This window comes from Lissotriton helveticus, chromosome 5_1 (assembly GCF_964261635.1).
Source record: "Lissotriton helveticus chromosome 5_1, aLisHel1.1, whole genome shotgun sequence".
Lineage (NCBI taxonomy): Eukaryota > Metazoa > Chordata > Amphibia > Caudata > Salamandridae > Lissotriton > Lissotriton helveticus.
The window spans coordinates 86,913,982-86,932,838 of record NC_136065.1 but is presented as its reverse complement, the minus strand read 5'-3'; the positions used below and the strand labels follow the sequence as shown (position 1 = coordinate 86,932,838).

At 44.9% G+C, this 18,857-nt stretch overlaps 1 protein-coding gene across 1 annotated transcript in view; it reads left to right on the top strand.

Annotated features, from left to right (window-relative positions):
* The window catches only part of LOC144754185 (E3 ubiquitin-protein ligase TRIM39-like), a 138,829-nt gene that overhangs the window by 51,993 nt on the left and 67,979 nt on the right, over positions 1–18,857 (top strand). The window contains exon 3 of the mRNA XM_078641769.1: positions 8,131–8,361. Within this exon, the coding sequence (XP_078497895.1) occupies positions 8,131–8,361 (231 nt within the window). The remainder of the gene's footprint in view (positions 1–8,130; positions 8,362–18,857) is intronic.

The following is an 18,857-nucleotide window of genomic DNA, read 5'->3' as shown; positions in this document are numbered from 1 at the left end:
CCCTGGCACAGGGCATAAGTTACCCAATCACGTTCTGCGACGCAGAGGGCAGATGTTTCGCATAGTAAACAGGTCCCCAAAAGTAGGAACCCTGTCCTGATGAAGACCCCTACAGAGGTCCACAAAGGGTAGAAACACGCTGTATTGACAACCCAGTGGAGGACTATAATTTCAAATTCGGAATGATGTAACAAAAGCCCTTTCATAGTCAATGAGTGAAGCGTATCTTTCACAACCCTGGCCATCCCTTTTGAAAAGCAACATTGATCAGCCCAATCTCAAAAGAGGACTTTCCATTAACTTTGGCAATCTACAGGTTCCTGCAATATAAGACATTCAAAAACAACTGTTACATAATCATGGGGGTGATAAACTATAGGTTTTTTTCTTAGTAATTGCATAAACTCACATACCTGCACCCTCCACTAATGGTCCCTCTTAACTCTTGTTAATGCAGTGCTCCACAGAGAAACTACATTGAATGCATGGAGTGAGTTATTTTAGTGAACATGACTAGTTCCTATAACAAACATTAACTAACAACACTGGAATACCCATTGGCCTTGGGTTACGGGGCAGTTTGCTGCCTGGGGAAAGTGCTTCAATGCATCGTCTGGTAGTAAGTGATATATAAATGTAATTACAATTACACTTGTCATTACAATTCTATAAGCAAAATATATGCCAATGATATTCCAAATGTAGTTAAGAAGCTGCACATTAGATTTGCCATGGGGTATGACTTTATATATCTCAAAAATAATTCATGCAAATTTGTTTTTAGCCAAAAGATCATGGCTGATAATTGTTTTTCTAGAAATGTAATTCAGAATACATTATTGGCACTAGCAGTCCACTCTCCTGCACGTCATCTTTTGGTCACTACTGAGCGCAAGAGACACTCCTCACTTCGTGGTTGGGTCCGGAATCGTAGTATTACTTTTTTTGGGGGGGTGGGCGTGGCCCGGGTGGGCTTTGACATTCCACCATTTCGTGACGTCGACGCGCTTCCTGCGGAAACTCCCACCTTTGGTCGTCCTCTTCAGATTCTTTTTTTCGCCGTTGGGTCTGGATCGTTGCCGAAGAGTTCCATAGTTTTTGGATGAGGGATCAAAGAAAAGTGTAGAAAATCGACGAAAATCAAGGTTCAGCTACACCGGACTACAGGTCAGGTAACTGGGATGACGAGTGAGAAGGTTTACGACCAAGATCTCAATGATCTACCGAGAATGCGCTCGCAGGGGGCTTCTTGAGTGCGGTGATGGACAAAACACAGTTCAAGTTTTACACCAAGTGCCACCACAAATACGCCAAGAAGGACCAGCATCCAGTCTGCAACCTCTGCTTGCTGGTCGACCACAGCAGGGAAGACTGCAACTCGTTCTCGCGTTTACACCCAAGACCCTCAGAGTAAGGGAGAGGCAGAGAAAGGCGAAGCACAACCAAAGACAGTCAGCAGAGTGGATCCTTTGATAAGGACTCCCAATCTGCAAAAGCCCTCGAAAAACCTAGGTCGTTGAAGATTGCCCTCGAAAAGGACACCTCGGCGCAGAGAAAGGAAGGGCAGAGGAGGCACTCTAATCCTCAACGCCGAACATGCCACCGAGATGAAGAGGAAGAAGAGGAGGCTCGAGGCCGAAATGGCGAGCATCCTGCAGCGGAAAAAGGACTTTGACGGCAAGATGAGCCAATACACCATCCCGCCGAAGCCCGCGCTCGAAGTCGAAAGAGACGACCAGGACGCCGAACCGCCGAAAACACCCAAACCAGTCGAGGAACAGGGGGACGAAGACTCTTATTTCGAGGAAGAAGGCGACGAGGATCTGCAATCCTACCAGAACTCAACGTCCTCTGAGGCACAAGACCTAGAATGGCAAGATCTCGAAGTTGAATCGTCGTAAGAAGGGGTGGACACTTACCCTTCGAGGCCCTCGCCGCCAGACGACATAGGGGTCTACAACATCGTCGTCCAAAAGGCTGCACAAACGTATGAGGAAAAAATGGGAGGAGGAGACGCCCAAGGCATGCTTTCTCCTCGAGACTCTACTGCCTCAACAAACTAGGAGCCAAACATGCTCCCTAGTCTTCTGGATCAAGGAAGAGAGGCCTTTAAGGAACCAGCAGTATGCAAGGCGGTGACTCAAAGAACAGAGAAGTATAAACATTCTTTAAAGGACCCTGCATACATCCACGGGTGAGTACCAGCCGACTCCATAATTGCAGCAACGGCTAGGAAGAGGGCCAATGTGCGCACTAATGCCGGTCCACCTCCAGACAAGGCTAGGAGGATGAATCTCACCGGGAGAAAGGTGGAGAGAAATTCGGCAATCCCTTGGTGCATTGCAAACTCCAACGCCCTGATCAACAGGCATGCAACCCAACACTGGGATGAAGTGGGGCAGCTCCTAAGGCATCTACTAGATCCGTACCAACAAAGAGCAGCTCACCTGGTAGAAGAAGGCAAAAGCATGGCAAACACATGCCTAAAATCGGCCTTGGATGCTGCAGAAACCTCGAGCAGACTAATGATAATAGGAGTGACCGAGAGAATACACGCATGGCTCAGAATTTCGGGATTCAAGCCAGAGGTGCAACGCAACATCCTGAATACACCTTTTAACGGAGAACAACTGTTCGGCACACCAGTTTACGCAGCTCAAGAAGGACAACGAGACCGCAAGGTCCATGGGAGCATTGCAGTTCAGTGGGTTGAGATGGGGCACACCCACGAGACGGGCCGGTGGTAGAGGAGGCAACATGCTTACCACATCGCATCAGACGTTCCAGCAAGGCTACCCAGGGAACAACCAAGGTTAGCAGCAGGTAGGGACAGCAGCAGCAGAACTGGCCGTATCAGCCCCGGGGACAGTCCTTTAGAGGGTGCGGAAATTGACGAGGACAGACACGAAGAGGAGGCCAACAGCCTACCTCCAAGTGACTTCACAATGAAGCCAACACCCACCCTAGCAACACCTCGAGGTGGGTACAAAGACATAGGGAAAAACAGAAACCTGACATTCCAAACAAACCGTCCCACAAACACACAACCCCAGTAGGAGGCAGGATAAAAAACTTCCTCAAGGAGTGGACGAAGGTCACAACAGACAGATACTAAACATCATACAATACGGATACTGCATAGAGCTAGAGAAACAACCCTCAAACAGAATACCAAGACACAAGGCACACCCAGCAAAGGAAATTTCGCTCTTGCAACCAGAAGCACAAGAACTGCTCAGTAAGGAGGCGATAGTTAGTACCGCACAACCAGAGGAACAGGGGGGTTTACTCCACTTATTTCCTTGTGCCAAAGGTGGACAAAACACTAAGACCCATCCTAGATCTAACGTTCTTGAACAAGTTCATAAGGACTCAAAGATTCAAAATGAATTCCCTGCAAGAGGCAATACCACAAATACATGGCAACTATATATTTAAAGGACGTGTACTTACACATCCCAATCAACCACAAGCACAAACGTCTTCGAAGGTTTGTGATCAACCAAACTCATTACCAGTTCATAGTACTGGCATTCGGACTCAAATCCGCACTAAGGGTGTTTACAAAATGCCTAGCCGCAGTAGCAGCGCACTTACGAAGGCAAGGGATATACGTATATCCCTACCTCGACGACTGGCTCGTTCATATAGCCAACTGGGGTTCTCAATTCATTAAGAAAAATCATTAAGCGACCTGGAGCAGATCAAAATATTCTTAGGGGCGGAGATCGAAACCATACAGGCCAAAGTGTTCCCCAGCAGGAAGAGAATATTGGCGATACTGAAAGAGACTCGTCTTTACCGCAAGGGCAAAGTTCCGACAGTGAGCAAGCTAATGGGATGATGGCATCATGCACCCAAATATTTGACTCCACATGAGGCCATTCCAGGAATAGATACAGAAGCAATGGTCACAGGCAACAGGGAGTTGGGAAGATCTAGTGGTTGTCACACACACAGTGCATCAGGAAATGGCGTGGTGGAACAAGTAAAATATATCACAGGGGAAACCATTCACACAACCAACTCCAACAGTGACCATCACAACGGAAGCCTCCCAGCTGGGGTGTGACACACACATGAAGAAGCTCAAGGTGTGGGGTCTATGGTCTCAGCAAGTTGTGGTCAGATATATCAACTACCTAGAACTAAAAACTGTGTTCCTAGCCTTAAAAGCCTTTTAAAAGCAGCTGTACGGAAACAGTGTGTTGATCCAAATGGACTAAATAAATAAGAAAATGGTACCTTGGTTCTCGGTATAAATTTTCAATTGAAATAAGGAATAATAATAAAATATTCCTTATTAAGTGTTTATATCACTATGACCACACTTTATGTATGTTTACCTTTTACAATCTCCTATCTCGTCGTGAAACACAATACGCCTTGGGCTATTACTGATTGATTTTTTATTTTATCAAAGTAAAGAGATTTAAAAAAAAAATTTGTTTTCAATTCTAACACATTTGTATATACAAATAATTTTTACATATATACAAAAAGAAGCCCTTCATTTCCAAAATAGGATGTCACAATGAAAGAGTAGACCGGACATTCCTATCGAGATCAAACAGAATAATGTGAGGAAAACAAATAGGTAAAACTTATTTCAACCAAATGTTTTTTTAGTTCCTCAACAAATTATTTAAATTAATCAAAAGTATTTTTTATATATATCTGTTGTCTCTTTACAGTCAGATCCAAATGGACAACAGGACTACCATGTTCTACATCAAAAAGCAAGGGGCAACACAATCGGTAGCACTGTCGGGGCTAGCACAGGAAATATGCGCATGGGCCATCCCTCGAAGGATAGACCTACTAGCAATACATCTCCCAGGGAAGGACAATGTGGAAGCAGACCGACTCAGCAGGCAGATGTCCACATCCCACGAATGGGAGATCAACCAGCAGGAAATAGAAAAAATATTCCAAAGGTGGGGAACACCACAAATAGACCTATTTGCAACACACCAGAATGCAAAATACCAAATCTTTGCATCCAGACAACCAGGCCATCGGTTACAAGGGAATAAGTTGGTCAAAGACATTTGCATATGCTTTTCCCCCAATACCACTAATACAGAGGGTACTCAACAAATGCAGGATCAGGAACATGACGCTAATACTGGTAGCACCTCAGTGGGCCAGACAGTCCTGGTTCTCGCAGATAGCAGAAATGGCACAAGAACCAGCACACAGATTCCCAAGAAGAAGAGACCTGTTAACAATGCAGGACGGAAGGGTGTTCTACCCAGAGCCTCAGCCTAGCAGCATGGCTCCTGAAGACCTAGAATTTGCGCATCTCAAACTACCAGCAAGTACTATGGCAGTACTCAGGGAGGCAAGGAGACTGACAACAAGAAAGTGCTACATAGCAAAATGGCAAAGGTTCTCCCAATGGTGCATTAAGGAGAAACTACAACAGAAGATCACAAGGGAATCCACAGTACTAAGATACTTAGCACACCTGCTACAAAGCAAACTAAGCTACACATCCCTAAGGGTGCACATAGCTGCGATAGTAGCTTACACAAGGGGAGAAATAGGGAAGAGTTTCTTCACCTCCCAAGTTGTAAAACGATTTCTGGACGGAGCTAAAAGGATTGCACCCCAAAAAAGGCTGCCAACACCAAAATGGAACCTCATTGTGGTGCTAACTCAATTGATGAAGGCGCCCTTTGAACCTATTCACAAGGCTACACTGCATATGCTCACACTAAAGACAGCCTTCTAAGTGGCTATCGCGTTTCTACGAAGAGTAAGTGAATTGCAAGCGCTAACACTCCAAGATCCCTACCTACAAATACACTGCGACCGGATTGTAATGAGAACGGACCCACACTTCATGCCAAAGGTGGTGTCTCGATTCCACATTAACCAAACAATCCAAATACTGAGTTTTTTCCAAAAACCTACTACAAGCACAGAAAGGGCGCTACACACACTAGAGGCCAGAAGGGCTGTGATGCGCTATATAGAAAGGACAAAGGAGTGCAGGAAAATGAAGCAGCTGTTTGTATCCTTTGCCAGCAGTTTCTTGGGATGGCCAGTCACCAAAAACACCATTGCACGGTGGATTGCACAAACCATTCAACTCTGCCACAAGCAAGCAGGACAACACTTACAAGGATCAACTCAAGCTCACTCTACAAGGAAGAAAGGAGCAGCAATTGCGTTTCCAGCAAACACACCGATTCAAGACATTTGCCAAGCTGCAACCTGGTCTTCAGTGCATACATTCACTAAGCACTACTGTGTGGATATTCAAATGAATAAGGAACGTAAGTGGGTCAGAAGGTCTTACAACACATTTTCAGTAACCACTGCTCCTCTTCCACCCAACCACCACAATAAGGACAAACCGCTACTAAGTCTATGCACAGCATAGTGAAACCAGAAAGATTCACGCTGCAAAACATATAGTTTCTTACCTGTCCGTGTTTTGCAGCTTGAAGACTTTCTGGATTCACTAGCGATCCGACCCTCCTCCGCCAGAAAGATGAGACCGGAGGAAAGGAGGATGAAATTGCAATCATAATGAAATGGATCAACAAAAGAAGATCACACAAGACAAGAAAAAAGGGTCCGAAGATGGCGACCAAAGGTGGGAGCTTCTGCAGAAATGGTGGAATGTCGACTCCCACCTGGGCCACACAAAAAAAAGGAAAAGAGGAAATACTACAATTCCGGACACAACCACTAGATGACGGAATAATACACAGCATAGTGAATCCAGAAAGTCTTCAAGCTGCAAAACTACACCGACAAGTAAGAAACTATACGTTTTCATTTATGAAACAACAGCAGACCTTTTGACTCAACTTCTTAAATTTGCAAACACCAGCCCGCTAAAGGTTTATCCCATATGTTGCAAATACACATTTACAATCTAATAAAAAAATATATAAACCTCAGTCCCACTTGGGCTTCAGGGAGCTATACCATTACAGTTTCACACAACACATGAACACTTTCCTTATTAGGACTGGTGACACAACACAAGGCCACAACCCTCTACCAAGTAGCGCGATGAGTGCAACCCTCTTTCAGGACTGAAACACACTACAGAAACACATCACTATAAGAAATGGTCACACATTAGTGGAGCACGACTCTCTACCAGTATATGAGTGACACATCACAGGAGCACAGCTCTCTTACTGTATACTATTGACAAAGCACAGTAACACAATCTTCTTCTTCTATAATAGTTACACATAGAGGGGCACAAACCTCTACCTGCCTACTAGTGGCACAGCACAGGAGCACAACTCTCTATCTGTATAGTAGTTTAAGCTTCCACCAGGAGTGAATACATACCTGACTCCTCAGTATTTCTGAGTCCAGCTCTTCATGGTGACGCCAGAGAGACCTCCTCTCTCAAGAGCTGAAACCCTCCTATTCCAGGCTGGGGTGAAACGTACCTCACCTTAAAACTCACACCCTCCTGTCTTAGGACGAGATGTCTAACCAACCTCCAAGCCCATCATCTATAGGAATTTGTGAACTACCTGCAGAAACTGGTATCTATCTGGTAATTATCCATTGAAAAGCAGAATACTTCTATTTCCAGTATAATTTTCAGTGTGAAATTACCCACCTCATCACTCTAAAAGAGGGACAGAGTAGGTAAATGTCACAATGCCCTCTGCACATCCAGTGCTGTGGCAACATGGGGTTATTCCCCACCCCCTCAAATCTCCTGTCTTCCATCTTGAAACTTCCTGGCTCCATCTCATGTACATGCTCGCGTGTCAGCCTCACTCACACTTGAATTCAGCTAGTCTGTCCACTCAGTCTGACTCTGGGTCTTTGACTGTCTCATCCTGCAGTGGGTTCTCTCCCTTGTACTTTCTCCATGGATCAAACTTCCCCGCAGCTTTACAACTTCTGACCTCTCTGTGGTTTGTGAGGTGTCTGTGGGGAGAGCGCAGGAGCTTGAGAAGGACGTGATATGGCAGAAGGGAAGGTACTTAAGGAGACTGTTGTTCAGAGATGAGAAAAACCAAATAAGTGTTCTGATATTTGAAAGAACCTGAGCCCTCCCCCTCAAGACTCTCACCCTAAGGATACATTGCTTGTACGAGGCTTCACAATATCTAATCAGCTTTTCTTTGCTTCTGACAGGACAAGTTAACAACTGAGAAGCAGAAAATTGACTCTGAGTTTGAAAAACTGCGAAAGCTGCTGAAAGAGAATGAGCAAAGACTGCACAGGAGACTGAAGGAGATGGAGTGGAAAATCACCATGGTGGAAAATGCAATTATCACCAAATTTTCCAATCAAATCACATCACTCAATGCCCTGATAACGGAGATAGAAAACCAGTGTGAGGAGCCAGCGTGGGAACTCCTGAAGGTGAGATGTTTTTTGATAAATTCAAGGATGAGAAGGAATATTTCTACTTTGTGTGCAGCGTTCAGTGTGTAAGGGTAACGCACATGATCTACTGACAGTCAATGCACAGTGACCCCATGCACTCTGACACTTGCACACAACATACAGAGGGGCGTTATTTACACTGCCCCTTGTGTCCTGTGATCTCCATGCAGTATACAACAGGGGAATTTGCAGTGACTACCCAGAGTGTTGCATACATGTCAATAACCCATTGTTTGCCTCCCATGTTATATGGATTATGTTGTCCTTAAGCACAGCTGTATCCCCCTCAATCTGTTCCAGTGGTTTTTCCCTCACTTTGGAATGCTGAGCCCGTGGTGACTAACAGTCAAACAAAAACGCTCCTTATTAGTCTCTGTGGCTAGACACTATTACCTAGACATAACCGAGAAATCCAGTTGTTGTTTCTAGTACATGCAGGTTTCAATATATAACTCAGGACATGGGGTTGAAAACAGACACGAGAACAGGTCCTGGGACGAGACTGCACTGCATGGGCTGAAGAACAACTATCTATGTATGCTAGGGTATGGGGTCCGCCACTGAGCCCAGAAATCTAAAATCACTCATCTTCGTAGTGTGGAGGGGAGGGGGTAAAGGGGGTGAGATATAGGCAAACTGTCGAATTTCATTGTATATGGATTAGTAATTATTCTAATGACATTTCTGTTTTACGTTTGTGTCATAGTCATGGCGCACTTATTGCATATTAGAGCACAATAGTTTAAATGAATATTTTGAACTTCCTTCATGTCCCTTTTCAATTCTATTGTGGACCGGTACGAGTGCGAGAATCAAAGGAAGTGAACTGTCACCGCAATGTCTGAGAGGGTTGGAAGTGTTGTGTTCAGGGATGCCAAATCACTTGTGTAGGAAGCTGACTCTGTGTATATACTACACCAAAATGAGGTATAGTGTTCACAGAGTCCAGTGGAACCCTAAAGGTAGACGGAGGTAAAAGTAGATAGCACCTTACTCTCTATTTGTGGTATTGTAGGCAAGAAGTAAGGCTTTATCAGAGGGTAGTTTAAGCATTTGTTGTACACACCCGGGCAGCAAATGGTGTTACACACTCAAAGACTGAACTCAGACCCATTTTGTTTGTATAAAAATATTTAGTTATATTTATTTTCTATAACCAAGCAAGGCTCGCACAGGTAAGTGTAAATGGTACCTTTTCAAGGCAGGTTGAACAATCCAAGCACGCTGAATGAAAATGACTTTGTTACAGGTTTGTAAATGCTTTGAATACAGTTGAAATTACTGTTAGATTACTTTTCAGATTACTTTTTCTACTCTGTGTGATATGTCTAGATATCACACTTGGACCTTTCCAAGAGAAAAGGTAAGTAAATCAGTTTTTAGTTATATGCAGTTTTTCAAGTTCTCATACAAAACCAACTCCACACAACAATTTTCACAAGAAAGCAGTCAATGCAGTCCTATGGAAAGAAATGAAGTTAATGATTTCGAGGTAAGTACTTACGTTTGGGAGTTGGTTTTCTGGGGTTAGAACTAGGGTTCCTCCAGGGTCAAGGATGCACTCTCAAAGCACCCACAGCGGCACGATGGCGGCCGGGTGCAGAATGCTGAGGCCCAATGTTATCCAACAGGAGGATAAAGGACCTCCGGTTGGTGGCTGCTCATCAGCAGGTCACAAGGTTGTGGGAGCAAAGCTCCTTGTGTTAGGTTCAGAACAAAGGGGGATCTGAGGTAGCACCAAAAGTACACATCTGCTGCGGCACAGGGGAGGCTCGGTGCAGGGTGCTGTTTTGGCGTCGAATGCCCTGTTTTTTTCAATGGCAGTTGCCGGTTTTGGATTTTGGCTGCATGCTCGGTCCTGGAAGACTTCCGGGAGAAACCAACAGCTGGGCAGGTAAGTTGGAGGACTCTGGGACATAGGTGCACCTCTGGTTCTCCTCTCCTGGGTGCGCAGGGTGGATGGCTGCAGGGGTGTCTTTTGAGGTCTGATTTCACTTCACCTTACCGGGCCACTCGTGGGTGACGGGGTCTCCATGCAGAGGATGCAGGTCACGTCAGGCGTCCTGGAGAGGTCAACCAACGCTGGACTCTGACTATGGATCGCTGGGGGACTTCGCTGGGACAGGTGGGCCACTTAGATTCGGCCCGTGGGCAACGGGTGCAGTGGTGGTTCCAGGCACCGAGTTACTTCGTCCTTAGCAGGCTCAGAGTCTGTCTTTGGAGTTTATTTAGAACAGAGCTGTTGTTCACAGGAGATCCGGTCTTGGTTTAAAGCAGTCAGTCCTCCCAGGAGTCTTGGAGGTTGTTGGCTGCTGGACAGGTCGACTTTTGGTGCAGGATTCTCTGGAAACTGCAGACTGGCCGGTAGGGCTGAGGCCAAGTTAGTTCTTTTCTGCAGTCTACTCTGCTGGGCGTCTTCTTTCATCCTCCTTATGATTTGGCTGCAGGAATCTGTCTCTTGGTTCAGGGATCCCCCCCCAAATACTGTATTTAGGGGGCGTTTTAGGGGTCTCGAGGTCAGTAGCCAATGGGCTACTGACCTTAGGGTGACTACACCCTTGGTGTGCTCAACCCCACGTGAGGAGCGGGCACAATCCTTATTCCTGGATGGCCCGTGCCTGCCATCTGCAAGATGACGGGCACTGAAGAGTGGGCTTCACCTCGCTCCCCCCCCCCCCTTGAGGGGGGGGTTGGCAGAGGTGGGCAACCCTTCTGGGTGTGCTAATTTTTCCCGCCCGTCTTCCCACCGAAAGCCCGTCTTCCCACCGAAAAGGAGGAAAGACAGGAAGGGGGTCTGCTCCTGATCGCAGGAGAGGCTGAGGGTTGTGTTACAAAGGCAGCCAGGCCTATGAAGCTCCCCTGCCACAGATGGCTCTTCCTGGCCTGGGGGAGGTGTGAACACCTCTGCCCAGCAAAGGCTTTGTTTTTGGGCTCAGGGAGTGAAGGGTCCCATCCCAGGGGTCCAGAAACATATCTTGTGTTGGCAGGCTGGTGTGTACCAGTCAGAGTACCCACCAGAGGCTGGTCATTTTTCATTTAAGATGCCCTCTGAGTGAATTTTTCATTAGATCCCACACTAGCATCACTGTGGGTTTAATGTGCTGAGAAGTTTGATACCAAACTTCCCAGTTTTCATTAAAGCCATTATGTTGTTGTGGAGTTTGTTATGACAAACTCCCAGCGCCATATACTCTTAATGGCATTACTGCACTTACTATGTCTAACAATTGGTGTAGACACTGTAGGGGTACCTGGCCCATGCACCTGTACCCTCACCACTGGTATAGTGCATCCAGCTAGAGGGGTGACTGACCTTTGCCAGGGCAGTGGGTTGTGTGCGATGTCGACTCTTCACTTTGCTCTGCACCAAAACATGCAGTCTGCAATGGAAGTGAGTGTGTAGAAGGTTCAGGGCCTCTAATGGTGACACAATAAGTGCTGCAGCTCTTAGAGGCCTACTCTTACCACCATGCCCTTGGTACCTATGGTACATTTTACAAGAGACTGACATGTTACCAGAGAGGTGCCAATTGAGGGTACAAGGTACAGCTTGGGAAAGAACACAGGCCATGGTAGCAAGAGCAAATGATACTTTTGTTATAGTCGAAACTGCGGATAGACACAGCCCCTCAAGATGCGTTGTATGACTTAAAAGTCCAAATTGAACGTGATGTTAAACGCCCCATTAAAGCTGACTTCTGGGAACATGTTACTTTATCGTATGACATCTTGGCAGAGGTCGATTGGCCGCCTCTGTTTCTACGCTCATCACCCCAAGGTGAGAATGTGATACTTCTGTCTTTCTTGTCCCAGAAGAGTCAAACAAGCCAATGCAGCAGATTGGGCTCTTGCCCTAGTCCCTGCACTTTATTGCAATCATGTAGGCTAGGATAAGGAGTCTCCTTATCATATTACACCTTTACGGTCCAGCCCTCAAGTCCAACTACAATATCCTACTAAAGCACCCATCAAGGAAATTCTTTCCCAACTGGAGTACTAGGGAGTAATTGAACAGTGTGTCTCTCAGATGAAAAACCCTCTTTTCTTTTTCCTGTTTTTAAACCGGGTTGTTCCTATTGCATGGTCTTAGACTATAGACATTTAAATTGTCATACACACATTTGCAGCACAAAACATGCACAGTGCAGCCCTCGTCAATAATTTGGTCCAAAAAAAATATAAAACTACCTTAGATATTTCCCATGTTTTTTTCAGCAATAATCTGGCTATTGAAAGCTGGAATTGAACCGCTTTTAGCGCACTGGGTTTTAAATGTGCTACGCACAAATTCCTATGGGCTATAAAAATAGCTCTGGCTTATTTTCTTAATGCATTATGTCAATTCTTCAGGATTTTGACCGAGGTTCCCTGTCCTATGTAGATGATATTTACCTAACCGATGATGAATTAAATTCCCACTCGACCAGGGTAGGTGGCATTATATTGGGATTTACTGAACTTGGTTGCAAGTTAAACTTCAGACGCCATTTGCGTCAGACTCTAAGTCCTCTGAGTTTGGGGTTCCCCAGGGCTCTGCCTTGAGTCAGACAGTGTTCAATGTCTATATGTCCCCTTTGGCAACTCTGGTGGAATCCTTTGGAGTGCAGATCAGCTGTTACTTTGACGGAATGCAGATTATTCTAACTTGGGGCGGGATCATCTCTGGTGCCCAATTTGAAGCCTGTCTGTCAGCAGTGTTTCAATGGATGTACCAGAGTAACCTCCAGTGTAATACAAGCAAAACAGATGTACTGTTTTTTGGTCCCCCCCCCCCACTCTTGTGGGGTGGTGAGGTTTGACCTAGCTCTGCTCCCTATACTTCAACTCTAACCATGGTGGTTAAGAGCCTGGAATTAAAGTTCGATAGTAACCTGTCTTTTAAACCACAAGTGGAGAGCACAGTTGGGATCTGCTTTGGCCTTCTCCTGTTTTTGAGGACATTTCTGTTCCTTCTTCCGGCTCCTTACCAGAAGTTGATAGTCCATGCCCTAATACCATCTCGGCTGGACTGTGCTAATGCATTATACTGGGGCATTCCCTGTACCAACTAACTTAAGAGACTCCAGTTAGTGCAGAATTCTGCAGCCAGGCTACTGCTCAACATTCTTAGGAACTTTTCTGTTCAGCGCCATCTTAAGGAGTTACAGAGGCTTCCCAGACTGAGCGAGAGTGAAGTTTGAGACTGGTGCTTACCCATAGAGGTTTCTATGGTATAGGCCCTAAATATCTATCCAAGCAATTTCTCTCCCCCCCCACCCCCCACCCCTCAATTATCCTTTTCCAAGCCCTTCATTCAGCTTATGCATTCCTGGCTGTTGTGCCTAAGACGTGGTGAAAGAGTTGAGGAGGCACTGCCTTCTCGGCGCTAGGTGCTGCCAGCTGGAATGCTCTTCTCTTGAATCTATGTGCGACCAGGTTTGTCAGCTCTTTTAAACGTGGCCTGAAAATGTGGCTTATGATTGATGCCTTTTAGACTTTGTCCCTCTAGTGGCAAGACCAGGAGTCTATTGTACCTGTAGCGCCAGGACACTATAGAGTAGCTGCACTAAAAAGAAAAGTAAAATAGTAAAATATTGCTTTTTCTAAGTGTCCTTTTCCTAGGATATGACCTCATTCTTGAGGGGAAAAAGCCTTGCCACTCATTTTTTAGGTCTCTGCTGTCGAAAGCAGCGCATGCATTGCTCTCGTCATAAGAGTGCTTCTTGGAATCAATACAGATTCCGAAGCTCTCGGAGGCGGAGTTGAAGCCCCGCCCACCGTCCTCATTCGCTGGCGTCATCTTCCATGCAAAACGCTGGTTTCTGATTGTAAAGGAGGCTTCTTAGTCCCCCCCCCCATGTTGCCGCCTTGTCTCCTTTTTGCCCCGACCACCAGGATTTGATCTTTTACTGGCGGCATGATACTGTGGCCTTTAATTACTCGGTAAGAACGATTTGTTTCCCCTCCCCTCTATCTCTCTCCCCGAGCAGACCCTTCCCTCTGTATCTCTGAGACTCAGCTGCTTGCTCCTTCCAGTTTTGCGAGGCAATTTCTTCCCGTTTCTCTAACCAGGAAGGAACCGACACATCACCTCCCCGAAGCAAGGAACCAACGCATCACCTTCCCTGCGCCCCTGTTGTTTGTTTTGCGTGACGCATCCAAGGTACTTTGAGAGTAAAGTGTCGCTTTTACCTTCTACGTTGAACTAAGCTATTTCTACCATTTGAAAGTCCTATTTTTATTACAGTATTGTGGATTGTTTGTCGTTTTGTCTTGTGTTAAGTCTAGTAAAGATTACTAATTGTTCTAAACTGGTGTGGTGTCCAGTTGTAGTGTTTTCACTGTATTACTGTATGTGTTCACAAATGCCTCTGAGATAAGCCTGTCTGCTCGTGCCAAGCTACCAAGGGGGTGAGCAGGGGTTATTCAGGAGTGTATCTCCCTTTCCCTGACTAGAAGCAAGGGTCCCTATTTGGACAACGGTGTATACCATTGCCGAATAGAGAGACCCCCTTTTCTAACAATAGTGAATTTTTGGCTGCCGTTAATGCAAATAAAGACTGCACCCCTTTACCGAAGGGTTTTCCCTCCAATTTTTCTTATTTAAATGACAAAATTATTTCTTTTGGAACTATTCTGGGGCATGGTGATCGTTCGATACCCAATTAAGACCGCCGAACTACATTGGTGCAGGCTGCCCATGAAGGACTTTCATCCGCACTTGCTGATGTGGCAGCCACAATTTCGTTTCTACAGCAACGGTATTGGTGTCACGGTTTATATCAACAGGCCAAAAAATATATCCTGTGTTGTGACATTTGTCAATAAATTAAAGTTTCAACCGTAGCCCGGCCGCCAGAAACACATTTGTTTATTACCGTTGCATTTATTTGGATCACTGTGGTCCATTATTTTCGGACACTGGGTTCAAATTTATTTTGGTTGCAGTCAGTTCTTGCTCTAGATTCCTCTGGGTTTGACCACAGGGTTCAGCTGAAGATTGAACTGTATTTAAGACTTGCAAGTCTTTATTGGGACAAATGCATGCAGTGCATTCTACTTGGACCAGGCCCTGGCTTTCGCTTCAAATCGTACTGGAATTTTTGGTATCCCTCGGTGCACAGGTGAATTATTCTTCTCTATATATGCCCGTGGTCAATTCTGTTGTGGAGAGGATGAACTGTGACTTAAAAAGTCCTTAACGGCTAGAGTAATAGGCACTGGGTGTAGTTGGATCTATCACCTTTACGGGGTTCAAAGGGTTCTAAATAACCTCCCTAAAAGATCTCTGGGTGGGTGGACCCCATACGAAGTACTTTTTGCCATCAAGCTGTTGGTTCTTGACCTTGACGGGCCAGCCATTGGAGCAGCTACCACAACTTTTTGACGTAGATATTCGTTGTGCTGTCTTGCAGGATCTACAAAAGTTCTGTGACGCCCAGTCAAGCAACCCTTTCAGTGTGTCTCCTTCTTTGAGTGCCAATGTGAAACCTGAAGTTTCTGGCTGGATCACCAAAATAGAAGATCTTGTACGTGACAAGATGGTGATAAAGAAAGAATTTGGATCTTCTTACCAAGCACAGGTGCCTGTCCTGGGTGTCCCAGCCACAAGGACTGTTATCCTGCCACCTCTTCCTGGTTCTTAAGACACACGGTTTGTCTTCAATGAACATGTCAAGTTATACCATGTGGTCAATTCTGCATAGTAGATCACAGATTATCCTTACCGTTACACAGAGAGCACCACCAATGCTGTTCCTCCTCTGCGGGGTCTATTCTCACTAACACCACTGTTATTTCTGCTAAGTCTTCTCCACCTGACCCCGTTTATATGGATCCACCTCTTTTGGATTTTTCCAACACGGTTCCTCAACCGGCGCATCCTGCTTTTCAACTAACTGCTTCTGGATGCCATATGGAGAAGGATGATTTTTCTTCAGACCGTGTTTTGCACACTCCGCCAGCAAGGATCTGTGTTTTTTATTTCCTGGGTGGAACACACTTATCTAGTCCTGCCTTGGATATATGTTTGGTTCACTCTTTTGTTTGGTTTCCTTTTTCTTCTGGATTGGATTTGTGATTGTCTTCATCCTATTAATCAATGGCCACTACCTCCCAGAACGTTCTGTTACAGAACTGGTTGATGGGGTATTGCCCCCCCCCCCCTCCCCATACTTCTTCCCATAAAGGAAAAGAGACTTTTCCATCGTTAACCTTTCAGCTGTTCCAGTAACTGATGGAATTGTTTGGGATAAAGTTTCTTTGGATATGTTCGGCCCTACGGATATCCTGAGAATACTATATGTGTTCAAAGTTTCTGTGGGTGCTGTGATGGTACCTGGGTTGCATTCAGATTATTGGGCTGCTGAAATTATAAATCCTATGCTTTCTGAGTCAGTCTATTACTATGTTTTTTTAATTTGAGGACCTTTATCTTAATTCTGCTAACTATGCTGAGATATTCTGTTACCACCATTACGGCCAACATTGTCTGCACAGGGCCAGCGTCCCAACGTAACTGTTTAATTATCCACAATGGGAACATTGCCTGACCCTCCACAGGTAGTTCCAAAACATACAAGAGACATTCACATATTTTTCACGGTATGATGCTTCAGATCCTACATCATATTAATCCCATCCCCACCCAAAAAATACATGCTTATGCAAACAAAGCGAATATATACCGCTTAGTTTGTTAATCAATTAACACTTAAGGGCTATGATTATTAGAAAGACAAAAGTTAACTAAAATCAATCTGGGGAACCAAACTGTGGCAAGTTCAAGGTACGGAAACCTTGTTCCAAGCATGTTTAATTCCAATACAAATTATTTTTCTGAATGATACCGACCAGCTGACTACATGTCTGGGACTGGCAAATATTTAAGAAATGAATGCTCTGGATATTCTCTATTGCTCGCTTTGACAACTGACACAATTTGACACGTTATACTGAAGAACAGCTCAATAGCATGGTGCAGATGATACCTTTAACTCCACATTTTCAGGTCCATACCGGTGGTTATTGTGTCCAGTAGACACAAATGGTTGTCATGCTTGTCTTCTTAATTCCACAGTTGGGTTTAAGTCAAGCCGACCGACCACTGATATTCTAATTCCCAACATTCAGTGAGAAAAATGTGTACACAATGGTTAGAATATTTTCACACTTTCTGCAGAGAAACGTCTTTCTCATCTCTCTGAAGATACAGATTTATTAGATTTCTTATTGGGGCCCTAAATCTCCACGTTCTAAAAGATTTATTTATGCTCCGTATAATGAAATTTGGAAACTGTCTCAAATGGAAGCAGCCGCACATTTAAGACATTGATCAGGATAATTTGGATTGAGTGCTTGATGTAGTCGATAATAGTATTAATATGTTGTCGTCTTGCATTTATAATTTGAGTAACATTGTGTTATCTGTTAACCCCTTCGCCGCAGCGTGAGGGGGTGCGAGCTCAGCGCTTCCGTGCTCATGACGGCTCCACGCCGTCATGAGTCATGGGCGGCGTGTGCTCATGACGGCGTGAAGCCGTCATGAGCCCGCCCACTCACTAATTCGCCCGCACAGGCCGGGAATTAGTGGGGCGTGGGAGGAGTGGCAGTTGGATAACGGCTCCACGCCGTCATGAGCACACGGCGCCCGTGGCTCATGACGGCGTGGAGCTGTCATGAGTACCAAAGAGGCTCATGATATTATCCATAGTGATATGTCAACATTGTATTATGGACCAAGTCAGCTTAGATCGATCATGCAGTTTAGCGGGACACTACAAACTCTTAAGAATGAGCGTGTACCATGGCGCTATTTGAATTCACCCAGCTTATTTTTGTCATTTAATTTAACACGCAAACAACAACTGATGATAATGAAAGACTCTACTTATACAATGCTGCATTTAGAAAAGTTATAACCACTTCCATTTACAATAGCTGAAACGTCTTTGGCTGTATGGCTAATATATTGTGTAATATTCTTACCTATTTCAGCATTTCAGTTCACAGCTTGCATGAAAAATTTGTGGTTCACAGATATTAACCCTTGGGAGGCAGCTTCATTCATGAATTATGGTCCCTTCCCTTTTCTGATCTCTCTGAACGGGGCAATAAGGACGTTTTCCTTACTGGAGAGTAGTGTGACTCTTCCTTTTTTTTATTTATTTTTTATTTATTTTATTGTCACAAACATAACACAAAAAAACAACCAGCCATATATAGCACAAGTATTGATGGAAATGACCAAAACATCTCAAATTAATCATTTAAAATATTCACATATCTCGAATACGCCAGTCAACCAGATAATCATCTGAAGCGGGGCCAATTGGAATAATAAAAGAAGAAAACATACAGATTAATTGGAATGATACATGAGACCAACGTAAATAACACCCCCAAAATATGAAGAATGTTACAAAAGACTTGGAGCAAGCAGCAGCAATTAATCCCATTGCAAGCTAGACCACACCTTCCCAAATGTAACCCTT